The sequence below is a fragment of the Saccopteryx bilineata genome, chromosome 4 (genome assembly GCF_036850765.1).
Source record: "Saccopteryx bilineata isolate mSacBil1 chromosome 4, mSacBil1_pri_phased_curated, whole genome shotgun sequence".
In the NCBI taxonomy this organism is placed as follows: Eukaryota; Metazoa; Chordata; class Mammalia; order Chiroptera; family Emballonuridae; genus Saccopteryx; species Saccopteryx bilineata.
In genome coordinates, this window is record NC_089493.1 from 254,412,793 (window position 1) to 254,427,109 (window position 14,317).

At 41.9% G+C, this 14,317-nt stretch overlaps 1 protein-coding gene across 1 annotated transcript in view; it reads left to right on the forward strand.

Moving 5' to 3' along the window:
- LOC136336355 (zinc finger protein 474-like) overlaps positions 1–2,572 on the forward strand; it is a 59,311-nt gene extending 56,739 nt beyond the window's left edge. Inside the window, exon 4 of the mRNA XM_066277941.1 lies at positions 2,313–2,572. Within this exon, the coding sequence (XP_066134038.1) occupies positions 2,313–2,464 (152 nt within the window). The 3' untranslated portion in view covers positions 2,465–2,572. The remainder of the gene's footprint in view (positions 1–2,312) is intronic.
- The last annotated feature ends 11,745 nt before the right edge of the window (positions 2,573–14,317 follow it).

Here is a 14,317-nt window from a genome sequence, read left to right on the forward strand (position 1 = left end):
AACAGGAGTACCAAACTCAAATGCTTACAGGGTCCACTAATAAGGTTTCCAAATTGAATAAAGTGGCCAGTGTATGAAGAAGGCGACAGTGAAGACTATGGTGAGCTGGAAAGCACTAGCTCCCTCTACAGCAGACAATTGCTGCCACTTCCAGCTGCTGTTATCATTAAGAAATTTAGCAGAGTGTGGTCATACCTTTCAAAAATACAAAGGAAACTGAAAATCTAGGCATACATATGAAATGTCCAGATTTTTAAATTTTTACCGTTAGTACTTTGTTAAGCACTGCACAAGCTAAATGAAACTGGAACTCCATAAACTACCTTATGTGACCTCGTTACAGAGCCTTATGCATATTCATTTACGGTTTGAGCATAAAGTAGTTTAGAAAATATTTTTGCTATACAAGTTCTGACTCTCTCATTTCTACCATTGTCATTTTCCCAGTTGGTCCCCTAACTCTCCTCAAAAGAATATTATCTTTGGTGTTAAGAGGAGTGTCATTCAATTCATTCATTCTATGTAGCCATAGATTTGCAGAGCTTGGAGGTTATTTGATATCATTTAGGTCAAAGCTCTCTTAATAGAGATGTCACCCAAAGGGAGTTTTTAACATCCCACCGAATGGAATTTAAGTTGTTATAATGAAGTTCTAGATGCTTCTAGAATTCAACCATTCATAGCTCTTGCTCAGAGAAGGACTCAGTATGGATGGGAAAGGAGCTCAAGATGAAAGCATCGCCCATTGAAATGAGAGCATTTGTCTACAAAGGGATTGTTTGCCTCATTGGAGCTCTCTCCTAGCAATTCTTGTTTGCCATCAAAAATTTATTTCCTTCACTTCTGATCTTTATCACCTTCTCTGCTTGAGTATAATTATAACAAGTCTGGAAGAAGTGAAAGAAACAACTACTTTGAAAGCCCTGGTGGGTTCCTTCTCCTGTTTGTTATTGCCTACAGATGGAAAAGGCACGTCCTATAACTGCACCCCTTATAATTTTCCTGTTGGCCTCAGGTAATTTTCATTTCTGAACGTGTCCTTTATCTCTAGGCCAGGAGAATTCCCATTACCATTTCCACCCCATGGACTTACTGTAGTCATAGAGTTCAAATAACCCTTCCTTCAGATCCAAAGTCAGAGCCCTATGCAAACACTTTTAGAGATGTGATGAATCATCTTAAAGTGAGAATAAATAAATACCCTGGAATTTGTAGTCCATATTAAAACTTATGAGTAAGAAGAAAGTCAGTGCCATTCTTTTTGAAATAGTTTTCAAAGCACTCAAAACACTCTTTCATATCCTATATAGAAAATGATAATTGTGATAATTGCCATTAAAAAAAAAGGAATATTAGGTGTGGGCATGTTAAGGAATCTGAGATTTGCTATGGTTGTGTGAACTATTAGACAGAATTCATATGAGAATTGCCTGGGTTCTAACAAGGAAATTTATGCTGTGAAAATGATAAAAACTATGTTACATATTTTTGAGTGCCTGGCTACACTTTCAGGGGCCGATTTGGGGAGATTCTGAGACATAGTCAATTTAATGTACTAAAGTCGCTCTATTTAAATAAAGTTCATTAGAGCTAAATCCCACACTGGTTCTCTAAAATAAAGCCATATGCCTTTTTTCCTGTGCTCTGCCAATGAAGATTATACATCTTTCAGCTGTCTTCGTTGTTTTCCTAAGGGTACTTCTTTTCGTCAGTTTAACTATTCTGTTTGCATTCTTCCCTTTAATTAGTTAAAGAATCTCTGAGTTTATGGCCTTAAAGAAATGATAAATTTTTATGATATAATTTATCTTAAATTCACTCTCAACTGTCAGTTTTGGCCTTTAAAAACATTCCACTGCAGGATTACGGAAGAGGAAAAGACAAATACATTTTCTTTTCCCTTTGTAAGTTTATATTTAGAGTCAACTGAAAGAAGGCCAAAAGTTATATTTGCAAGATAATAGTGTGTAAGCAAAGATGTTAATAATTAGTAAAGAATGCATATCCTAACACATAAAACAATGTCTTTCCCTTTTTAAAATCCAAGGAGTGAAAAACACTCTGGTTCATAGCTATCTTGATTCAACCCTTGAGTGAAAAGTACTTTTTTTTTTTTTTTTTGGATAAAAGTAATATGATTTGTTTAAAAGCCTCAGTCAACAGGTATTTCCTGAAAATATTTTCCATAAAAAGTAGAATATGGTTCTCCACAATGAAAACCGATCCATTTTACCATTTTCTTTTCCTTTTCTCTTTTTGGTTCTTTATTCTTTCTTTCTTTTTCTTTTTTTTTTTTTTTTTTAACTTTCCAGCCAAAGGTTTCTATGATCTTGATGCCTTAAATGAAGCTGCTTGGACCAGTGCCCAGAGCCAGTTGGTTCCCTGCAATATTTGTGGGCGTACCTTCCTGCCAGACAGACTGATTGTTCACCAGCGATCCTGTAAACCAAAGGTTGCCAAGTAAAGCCCTTTCTCCATCCCAAAGTGTTACAGGAATTAAATCCCTTTGAAAGAAGAGATCAGGGTATGGTGGGAAGGACGAAATGTTGACGGGGAGAGGAGCAATAAAAAGTGAAACAGATCAAAGCCCGTGCAGCCTGGGCCCAGTGCTTTGGTGGCATGCATGTGAACGCTGCTGGGTGGGCAAAGGCTTGTACATAGTCACGCTGAGGGCCATGCGTGTCATTCTTTTGTCAGGGAGGATTACAAGTGGTCTGCCCTTCCGCAGACCTGGCATTTTTGTCTCAAAGAAATTGTTGACATTTTTCTCCCATTCGGTGTTCCTGAGTGCAACTTTGAACTTCACAACCAGGACTATTATTCAGTGAACAGAGGTTTTGGGTGGTGATTTCAGGCAACTCCTTAGTTCCCCCCCCCCAAAAAAAAAAACAAACACAAACTGGATTCCTTCCCATCCCTCTGCTTATTGAAATAGCATGCCACGCCCTGCTTCCTCTGATCCAGGGAAGTGTTTTTAATTGAGCTATTGATTTGGAATCTTCTTTTATCTATAACGTCATTGAACAGGAGAGACATTCGAAAGAGGGCTGAGGGCTTATAGCCCTGTAACCATATCTCTCTCATATCCTCTCACTAAAAGTGAAAAATGCAATGGGAATTTCAGACGCAGCACCAGCCTCATATGTCAGAAGATTGCTGCAGCGTGATTCATCAAGTGCGGGGAGGCCCCTCCCTTCTATAGGACCAGTCCAGCAAGAGTTCTCCATGCCCTCCTAGGGGCTTATAGGTGTTTTATTGTTGAGCTCTCAATGCCTGCCAGGAAGTTCTGTGCCTGCCCACCCAAGGCCCAGGCACAGTAAGTGGGTTGTGAAACTGCTCTGTGTTTTAGAGTCCTTGAATGTGTATTCATAGAGGCAGGGCTCTCCTGGGAAGAGGCCAGGGCCCGGGAGCTGCTCTGCCCAGGAAATTCTGCTCCCCCGGGCGGCGTTGCTTCGTTTGGACTCCCAGCAGTTTTGCTTGATATCTTTGTTCATTGTATGGCTGAATTTCAGGGCCATTCTGGGTTCACTGGGTTCCTGCAAGCTTGTGTTCATGACCGTACATGGCACAATTAGCTCCAAAATGTACAAGCCATATTCTACCTAATATTTTGGTCGTACATCACTGTATCGTACAAGGTTTGGTTAAGATAACGGTGCTCATCATTTGTTTTTTTTTTTTCCCTGCCTGTTCCAAAGGAAGCAAGAGATGAACTTCTTAAAGTCGTTCGATTCCCTCCAATAACATTATCACCTTGTGAAAGACATGGTATTTAATGGCTCATGGTGGATGGTTTAGTTTTGCTAGCAAAAGTGACAACAGCATCTAATATGTAGTAATTGCACTGTGGGTCTAGTGCCTCCTGTGCATCAATTTACAGACATCTCACATCAGCCCTATATGTAGATGTCATTGTCCTTATTTTACACATGAGGAAATGAATACTTAGTCTAAATAGTAACTCCGGGTCATACTGAACTAGAGTTCAGGAATGGAGCAGGAAAGCAAACTCAGAACTGTTGGAATATTCCAAACCGATAATCTTATCCACTGCCATCTGTAGACTAGATATTATCATTAATTATTATACTAACTAGACTAACGTAATGACCTGACAAAGGGGAGAGTTTTGTACAAGGTTTGGTAACTAAGGCAAATGGGAATCTTAGCATGCTTACAGTATGCCTGCTGGTCTGGATTTATCTGAAATTGAGGTAAAACAGACATTTGAACAGTGTGGTGTTTCAAAAGACACTTCTGCATTCTTCTAAGGGTCAAAGTCAAATAGCAGGGAAATAAAGAAAAAGTTCTGTTCTCAACCTTGAAATGAGTTGCCACTCAGGGCTTTAAAAGGAGATTCTTGGGCACTTTGCTTTCAAAGCATAACAAAAATAAAATAAAACTACTTTATCTGTAGGAATTATTAAGCCTATGAGTTCTTGAAGTGGTTGAAAAAGATGAGCTCTGTAGGAATTGTCACTTCAATGAGGAACTGTGAAATAGCTTGAGGTCCCTCAGAGGGCTGGCTGGGGGCTGCACCTTAGGTTCACCTCAGGCAGCCAGCAAATGTTCCGATGGATTAAATCCTGAGTTAGCTTCCCTCCAAGTACTAGCCAGGCCCAGCCCTGCTTAGTTTCCCAGATCAGACGAGATAGGGCGTGTTCAGGGTGGTATGGCCGTAGCTGCCTGCTTTGGAAGCAGTGGTGACAGAAGGAAGGAGGCTGATGTCTCAGATGGGTTCAGTCCCTGGTCTAGTGACCACAGAGAGCTTACAGGCAACCCAGTGAGGTTAATGATGTTTTTTAACATAAGAATTACACAGAATTTTTGACTTGGACTCACCTAAAGCCAGTGGGTTTTCTGACTGCTGGCCCCCGAGGTGAGTCACAGAGGTACAAAAGCAGTGGTGTTTTCCAGTTTGGCAGGGGCCTGAGAGCAGACAGCACCGCAGGCCCCGTTGGCATCTCTGCTTGGGGGCTCCGGCACCACAGGGGCTGCTGTTTTTTCACTTTCTGCCTTTCCTGGAAGCTAATAATAATAATAATAACAATAAAAAGAAGATTGAGAAAAGAAATCAAAGAAGATACAAACACATGGAAGCATATACCATGTTCATGAATAAGAAGAATTAACATCATTAAAATGTCCATACTGGCCCTAGCTGGTTGCCTCAGTAGTAGAGCATCAGCCTGGCATATGGATATCCTGGGTTTGATTCTCAGTCAGGGCACACAGGAGAAGCGGCCATCTGCTTCTCCACCCCTCCCCCTCTCCCTTCTCTTTCTCTCTCTTCCTCTCCCACAGCCATGGTTTGTTTGGAGCAAGTTGGCCCCTAGGCACTGAGGATGGCTCCATGGCTTCCTCATTGGCTGCTAAAATAGCTCAGTTGCCAAGCAGCAGAGCAACAGCCCCAGATGAGAAGAACATCACCTGATAAGGGACTTGCTGTGTGGATCCCAGTCAGGGCTCATGCGGGAGCCTGTCTCTCTGCCTACCCACTTCTCACTTAAGAAAAAAAAATGTCCATATTACCCAAAGCAATGTGTAGATTCAATGCAATTCTTATTAAAATACCAATGGCATTCTTCACAGATCTAGAACAAATATTCTAAAAACTTATATGGAAGCAAAAAGAACCCAAATAGCTTCAGCAATTTTGAACATGAAGAACAAAGTGGTGTAGGTATCATACTTCCTGATATCAAGTTATACTACAAGGCCATTGTAATCAAAACAGCCTGGTATTGGCATTAGAACAGGCATACAGATCAATGGAACAGAACAGAGAAACCCAGAAATAAAACCATGCCTTTATGGGCAATATTTGACACAGGAAGCAAGAGTATACAATGGAGTAAAGAGGGTCTTTAATAAATGGTGTTAGGAAAATTGAACAGGTACATGCAAAAAAAATGAAACTAGACCACCAACTTATACTATTCACAAAAATAAACTTAAAATACATAAAAGACTTAAATAGAAATCATGAAAAGATAAAAACCCTGAAGGAAACAGAGACAGTAGTAGACTCTTAGACATCTTGCATAGCAATATTTTTACCGATATATCTCTTTGGGCAAGAGAAATAAAGGACAAAATAAACAAATAGAATTATATCAAACCAAAAAGCTTTTGCACAGCAAAAGACACCATTAATAAAATAAAAAGACAACCCATTCTATGGGAGAACATATTTGCCATTGTCTGATAAGGGGTTAATAACCAAAATTGATAAAGAACTTCTAAAACTCAACACCAGGAAGGTAAACAATGCAATTAAAAAATAGGCAAAGGACCTGAATAGACACTTCTCCAAAGAAGACTTACAGATGACCAATAGGCATATGAAAAAATGCTTAAGATCATTAATCATCAGAGAGATGCAAATTAAAACCACAATGAGATATCACCTCACACTTGCCAGAATGTCTTCCATTAACAAATCAACAAATGAGTGCTGGTGAGGGTGTAGAGAAAAGGGAACCCTCTTGCACTGATAATGGGAATGCAGACCCATGCAGCCACTGTGGAAAACAGTATGGTGTTTCCTCAAAAACTTAAAAATGAAACTGCCTTATGACCCAGCTATCCCACTTCTAGAAATACTGTATATCCTAAGAATCCCAAAACACTAACACAGAATATATACACCCCCATGTTCATTGAAGCATTGCTTACAATAGCCAAGATCTAGAAACATCCCAAGGGCCCATCAGTGGAAAAATAGATAAAAAAAACTGTAGTACATTTATCAAATGGAATACTATGCAACCCTGAACAAGAATAAAATCTTACCTTTTGTGATGGTATGGATTGACCTGGACATTATTATGCTAAGTGAAATAAGTCAGGCAAAGAAAGACAAATACCACATAATCTCATTTATATGTGGAATTTAATGAACACAACAAATTGAGGAACAAAATAGAAACAGAGGTAGGGTCACAGGGAACAAATAGACAGCTATCAAAGGGAAGGGGGAAGAGGGAACAGGACCAGAGAAGGTGAAGTGATTAGCCAAATTATATATACATAACACATAGATACAGACAACGGTAGCAATTCCTAGAGGAAGAGAGGGGATGGAGTTAGGGGGAGGGGGCAAAGAAGGTAAAACGGGGTAGAAAGAGACTTTGCATGGGGCATGGGGGCACAATGCAGGGTGTAAAGGGTATTATATTGAGTGGAATGCTTGAAACCATGTCAACATAATAAATTAAAAATATTTTTTTTTTAAAAAAAGAAGAAATCTAGAACAAGCTCAGTTGTAATGACATCAATCCAAGAAATCCCACCATTAACAAGGCAAATGATCCAAGTCTCACCATTAATACGACAGAGCTCACGTACTCTTTGCTACCCGTTCTCCCTCAGTTAGCTCACATTTGTGTAGATCTTTGTATTTTCAAAAAAATAATAATGATTTTGTTAACAATGGTTGGCACCACCATGAGCCATGAGTTTGAACCTTGAAATAGTTCCCATACTCTCCTAAATGATGAAGAACAGGTACTACATAGAGGAAGGTCCTGGGAGCTCTTACACTCACCCAGGCAGTTATTGATCTGGGATATAGTGTTATTACAGGCACCAACAACAATGTAATTCCCTCACTGCTCTGTTTACTGGTGCTGCACCAACTTTAATTGAATTTCCCTCTAGCTAAGGTTATGGGAAGAAATCCAGGTTTTTTCTTTTGTTTTGTTTTTGTTTTAATTTATTGTGTTTACCTAGATTCTAGTGTTGCCCCGAATGCCAGGACTTTTTGATGCTAATTTGTACATTGACTTCACATCAAAGGTGAAGGGCATGTCCCATCAGAAGGGACCACTGGAGACGAAACAAGCATGTCCTGGTAAGGGAAGTGGAAAGAAGGGATCTGCTGTGAATAAGCATGGAAATCCATTAAAGCTCCCTGTGGGAGGTCTTCAAGCAGTCTTATCAAGCAGCCTGGGAAGTGTTTCCAAGTGGGGTCTCAGTATGTCCAAGAATGGCTCCCAGATAACAATGCTTCACTCCCAAGAATACTGGCCCGAGTCCTTCATGAAAAAAGAAGCTTCTACCATCAAGAAGACCCATTTGTGAACAGGAAAGTGATAGAGAGCAGATATACAAAGTCCTGTATACCCTAAAACAGCCCTTGGTCTTTTTGGACTTGCCTGTTTCTGACATTACTAACATTTTTTTCTTCACACTCTTGTCTAAACCAACAACTCATATGGCTTTAATCCTGTATCAGGTCAGGGCAGGAAGTTCAGCTCTTTCCTTTCCCAATGCTGAGGGGTCCATTCCCTCCTCTGGCGATAGTCCGCCTTCTTTTTTATCATTTATTACTTTCCTACTGACTCACTGTCTGGCCCGCATGAACTGCTGTGCCTGTGTCTGCCCTGCCCACTCTCTTTGAACACAGTGACCAGAAATGAAAAAGGAGATTTTCCTGCACTTGGAAGAAACATCACAAATGAAAAGTAGTCGAGTTTCCAGAGGGGGCCAAATTGAGTGTTGTAGAAAGAATGTATACCAGGAAAACCATGAATTCACCTGATGGTGAAACACCTTTATGCTTAACTCTTTTAATATTCTGTTCTAAAAGGGTTTATGTAGATACATTCATAGGGAAAAGCCTACGTTCTCTATGCCCAGGCAAAGTTAGCTCTTGACATCCCACTAAGGTTGAATTTGAATGGTTTAAGTTTCAAATACCACTCTTTTGGGTATGAGAGGAGGATGGAGGTGTCAGGGAAAGGTGTTGGTGCTCTGATAATGCCTTTTAATTCTACGTCTAGAAACAAGAGATTAAGTCAGTATGTATATAAACCAACTACAGGTGTGATTACAAAAAAAAAAAAAAAGAGCGCACCAGATCTGGGCATCATGGTGGCTAGGTCCTATCATTGATTCCCACCAATCACCCTACAGGCCAAGTTTTTTTCAGATAATTCTAGTTGAGAGTGTGTTAGGCAAAATAATGGCCCCCTAAGATGCTGATGCCCTAGTCTCCAAAAATTGTGACTATGTTGCCTAACATGATAAAAAGAGATCTGCACATGCAGTAAGGTTATAGACCTTATAATGGGAAGAGAGTCTGGGATTATCTGGGTGGGCCCAATCTAATGTAATGAGTCCTTAAAAGAAGCGTTGGAAGAAAAAGGGGTGGATGAGAGAGATGGCAGCATTAAAAGAATTAAATACCCTGTTGTTGGTTCTGAGATGTAAGAAACTGTAAAACAGGGGTCCCCAAACTACGGCCCACGGGCCGCATGCGGCCCCCTGAGGCCATTTATCCGGCCCCCACCGCACTTCCAGAAGAGGCACCTCTTTCATTGGTGGTCAGTGAGAGGAGCATAGTTCCCATTGAAATACTGGCCAGTTTGTTGATTTAAATTTACTTGTTCTTTATTTTAAATATTGTATTTGTTCCCGTTTTTTTTTTTTACTTTAAGATATGTGCAGTGTGCATAGGGATTTGTTCATAGTTTTTTTTATAGTCTGGCCCTCCAACGGTCTGAGGGACAGTGAACTGACCCCCTGTGAAAAAAGTTTGGGGAACCCTGCTGTAAAAGGACCAGAGAGAAGCCTCTAGCAGTCACAGGCAGTCCCAGCAGACTCCCAGTGAGGCAACCGGAACCTCAGTCCTGTAACCACAAGGAACTGGATTCTGCCAGCAACTTCAATGAGTAAGGAAACAGATTCTCCCCGGAGCCTCCAGAAAGAAACGCAGCCCTGCCCACGACTTGTTTTTATATGTTGAATCCAGGGTTGAACTTCTGACTTACAGGAACTGAAATAAAATAAATGTTTGTTGCTTAAATTACTAAATTTGCAGTAACTTGTTATGGCAGCAACAGACAACTAATAAAAGAAGCATCTATTTAGTGTAGGGTAGGACCAATAAAACTTTCTATTGATAGGGAAGTTGAGTTCTCAACTCCACAAGGGACATGGGCCACTTCTACTGCTTGCCTTAGTGAGGGGACACCATAGCCAACATTCAGTAGGGGCAGTGAGCCCAAGATTTGCTACCCCTGAATACACAGCTGTTGCACAGCATGTATGAATTCTGGATGCAGATATTTAATGTTCTGTTAATATTTTCAACCATAAAATGGATTCTGTCTTATGTACACACTTGCTTTATAAATAAAAAGTGAACAAATGCGGTTGAATTATTTGGAGATTGACTTTTGGTGTCAATGACCCCATGGCCTTGCCCTGTCTACCTGTCTGTGCTGTTCTGGCTATAGAAGGAAAAATACCTGCAGAAGCTGAAACAGTAGGTGGTCACCGTTAGAGGAATCCCCAGAATAAGGCACTGACTGAAAAATAGTCAAAACATCCCAATTCTGAAAGCGTAGATATGGTGTGAGTAAATCCCGAAGTTCTGATTTTCATCAGGGCTTCCCAAGGGGCCATGTACACATCTTTAAAGTAGGCTGGGCCATTAAAATGACTTGTTTAAAGGGAAAGGCTGGGTCAAAGCACCTGATCTGAGGACTAGCCTTCAGCAAGTTATCAAGAAGAAATTTGCCTTTGATGCCTTCATCTTCCATCTTTGTACCTCTGTCCTTCCTCTTCACTCTTCAAGGTTTCTCCAGGACCCCGCTCTTCCACTTCCCATCACCTACTGCCCAGACTTCTGTTTCTTTTGGAGCAAAACCTCAAGTCCTCTGTTCTCCAGATATGCCTCTAGCTGCCCTTCAACATTTGACTGCCTTGGTGTCTTTCTCGACTCTTCATTAGTTATTTCATTAGAAATAAATGCAAGAAAATCATTTATGTTTAAGGGGTTCATGCAAGACAAAAATGGTTTGTTATACTTTTTAGGTGATACAGTTGTTTCAAAAGAAGTTTCCTAGAAGTGGTATGTCTTTATCCAAAGTAACGAAACCCACCTGGTGGAATTTTAGACAAAATGTTGAAATGGAAGTCAAGAAGGCATGGGGAGTGGGCCTTTTCTTGATCATTAGTGTTCTTTATTACCATGCAAAGCCCTGTGCTCATTCCACATCTAGTCGGGACATCTCTGATGGGTCTCCCCTTACAGTTTGTATTTTGGTGGGCCAGCTGCTATAACAAACAGACCTAAAACACTATAATGGCTTAAATAACACAGAAGTTTATTTCTCATTTTAAAAAAAGTCTGAAGCACATGAACAGTTTAATGATATGTCCCTCCTTCATGAGATCATTCAGGGCCCCAAGCTGATGAACTCTGCCACTTTCAATATGTGATGCTCAAAAGTTGCCCTGGGAGGTTCACTCCTTTCAGCCCAGCCACAAGAAGAAAATAGCATGGTTTGTACAGGCCAGTCCTGGAAGAAATGCTCTCCATGCCATTGGTTAGGAAAATAAGTTTGTAAAATTTGTGTTATTTGATTTTTCTCACTTTTATTGTTAAAAATGGCTGCTGCCCATGTGAATTGTGCTGCCAAGTGAAACTGCTAATTACCTTCCTGCTTGGGAAGGGGCTTTGTTATGCTGATGTGTGCAGGAGGAGGGGTTTTCACGCCAAAAAATTTTAAGAAGGAGAAAGGAGGAAGAAGGAAGCCATGTTATTGCAGAGTTTGTGTAGAGAGAAGGAGATGGAGAACCAGAGGAGACTGAGGCTGGAGGGGGCCTTTGATTCTAGGAAAACTCAGAGAAGATTCCACTGGTTGTGGAACCGAAGAATGTGTGAGTGGGTTTTGGAGCCCTGTGTGTTTATGTTTACTTGCCAGCTGGGTGCGAGGCTAGAATAAAGGTATGGCCCACCAGTTTTTGGCTCCACTGTTTCTCTACCATCTGTCTGAATTCAATCTAAACCTGCATGTGAATGGCCACGATGGAGGTGGCCCCTGGCCTAAACCACTCACACTCATTGGCTAAATCTTAGCCAGAGAGTGGACCTAAGTGCAGGGGAGACTGCACACTGGTTCTCACTGCAGCAGCAGGATGCAGAGGAGAATGGGATTTAGGGGAGCACATAGTAGTCTTGCCATGCACCTCAATGGTAAATCTATCATTGGCTTTTGTTAGGGGACCACTTTCTCTCTTGTGGGAAATTGACAATATTTGGTCACAAACCCAGGAGGAGAGGAAAATTGTTTATACTTACCATCAAAACAGACAAATTGATAAGACAAAAAAAAAAAAGTGAAACTGAAAAATTGCTGCCATTTTCACATATCAGGAATAGCAGTATCAATTTTTGAAAGAGAGATTATTTTGTAGTTATTTGTGTGAGGAAATGCTTTAAAAGGCATTTTAAATATGCAAAGTTTAGTCCTGGGCTTATTCTCCTGAGGGGAAGCTGCAACAAAGAGGAGAGGGACAATTTTTCAAAACAACGTGAATGGCTAACTTTATAGTGAGTGGAACTCCAATTTGGGGGAATAATTGAGTAAACTGGCTTCTCATCCTCTAGCTAGGGCCTGTCAAAAAATAAATTGGTGCTTGACCAGGCGGTGGCGCAGTGGATGGAACGTCAGACTGGGATTCGGAGGACCCAGGTTCGAGACCCCGGGGTTGCCAGCTTGAGCATGGGCTCATCTGGTTTGAGCAAAGCTCACCAGCTTAGACCCAAGGTTGCTGGCTTGAGCAAGGAGTTACTCGGCCTGCTATAGCCCCACAGTCAAGGCACATATGAGAAAGCAATCAATGAACAACTAAAGTACCACAGCGAAAAACTGATGATTGATGCTTCTCATCTCTCTGCATTCCTATCTCTCGCACTGTCTCTGTATAAATAAATAAATAAATAGATAGAGAAATAAATAAATAAATTGGTGGGTCCTGGCCGGTTGGCTGAGCTGTAGAGCGTCGGCCTGGCGTGTGGGAGCCCCAGGTTTGATTCCCAGTCAGGGCACACAGGAGAAGCACCTGTCTTCTTCTCCATCCCTCCCTCTATTCCTTTTCTCTCTCTCTCTCTCTCTCTTGCTCTCTGCTCTCTTTCTCTCTCTCTCTCCTTCTCCTGCAGCCATGGTTCGAATGAGCAGGTTGACACTGGGAGCTGAGGATGGTTCCATGGCCTCACCTCAGGTGCTAAAATAGTTGCTGAGCAATGAAGCAATGGCCCAGAAGGTCAGAGCATTGCCCCCTAGTGGACTTGCCAGGTGGATCCCAGTCAGGGCACATGTGGGAGTCTTTCTTTCTGCCTCCCCACTTCTCACTTAATAAAAAAACAATTAAAAAATTAATTGGAAGCCCTAGACAGTTGGCTCAGTGGTAGAGCATTGGCCCAGCATGTGGAAGTCCCAGGTTTGATTCCTGGCCAGGGCACACAGAAGAAGCACCCATCTGCTTCTCCACCCATCCCCTTTTCCTTTCTCTCTATCTCTCTCTTCCCCTCCTGCAGCTAAGGCTCCACTGGAGCAAAGTTGGCCTGGGCGCTGAGAATGGTTCCATGGCCTCCACCTCAGGTGCTAAAATCGCTCTGCTTGCAACAGAGCAATGCCTCAGATGGGCAGAGCATTGCCCCCTGGTGGGCATGCCGGGTGGGTCCCGGTTGGGTGCATGCGGGAGTCAGTCTCTCTGCCTCCCCACTTCTCACTTCAGAAAAACACAAAAATTAATAAACAAACAAACAAATAAACTGGAGTGTTGGAGTCAGTACTAAGTCAAGGGGAACTCCCACCTGAATGAGGAGGAACTGAAACCATCGCAAGCGGACTGAGTTGAGAGACCACAAGCAGGGAACTCTACACTGAGATAAGGCTCGTGGACTTAGGAGTGGTGATTGCTGTTACCAAATTTTAAAGGTTCCTTTCTTGCATTTTAATTCTGCATATTATCTTCAACCTTTCACTCTGCATTATGGTTAGTTGTGCTGGAGTGTGGGGTGGAGTTGTGAAATTAAAGGGGAGTCAATGTCTACACATGGACAAATAGAGAGAGCACTTGAAATGCCACGGAGCATGCCAAGCAGCAGCTAGGAGCGACGGATGGCCACCAACAGCCACGGCAGGTGCGTAGCCTCCGGTAATCCTCAGAAAAGTGAGTAGAGGACTGGGATTTCTGACATCATCTGATAGGGGCTTAGATATTGGTTATTTGGCTGGCAAAGCGGTGTACAACTCTGGAAAACCAGAGAACATGGACATTGATTAAGCATGCTCCAATTAAACATCAGTCATCATCCCAAGACTGTGTGTAACTGTGACAAGTAGTGGTGTAAGCCTCTAACTCCTGCATCCAAAGCAGATGACAGAACGGACATTGTTCAGTAGACCTCCTAGCAGAGCGAGGTCGGAGCTGGCCCTAAAAGGGACAGGTAGAGGCAGTGAGGGCACTGAAGGACACCTCAGGGAAGGAAGCCTCAGGAATGGTGGTCTACTCCAAG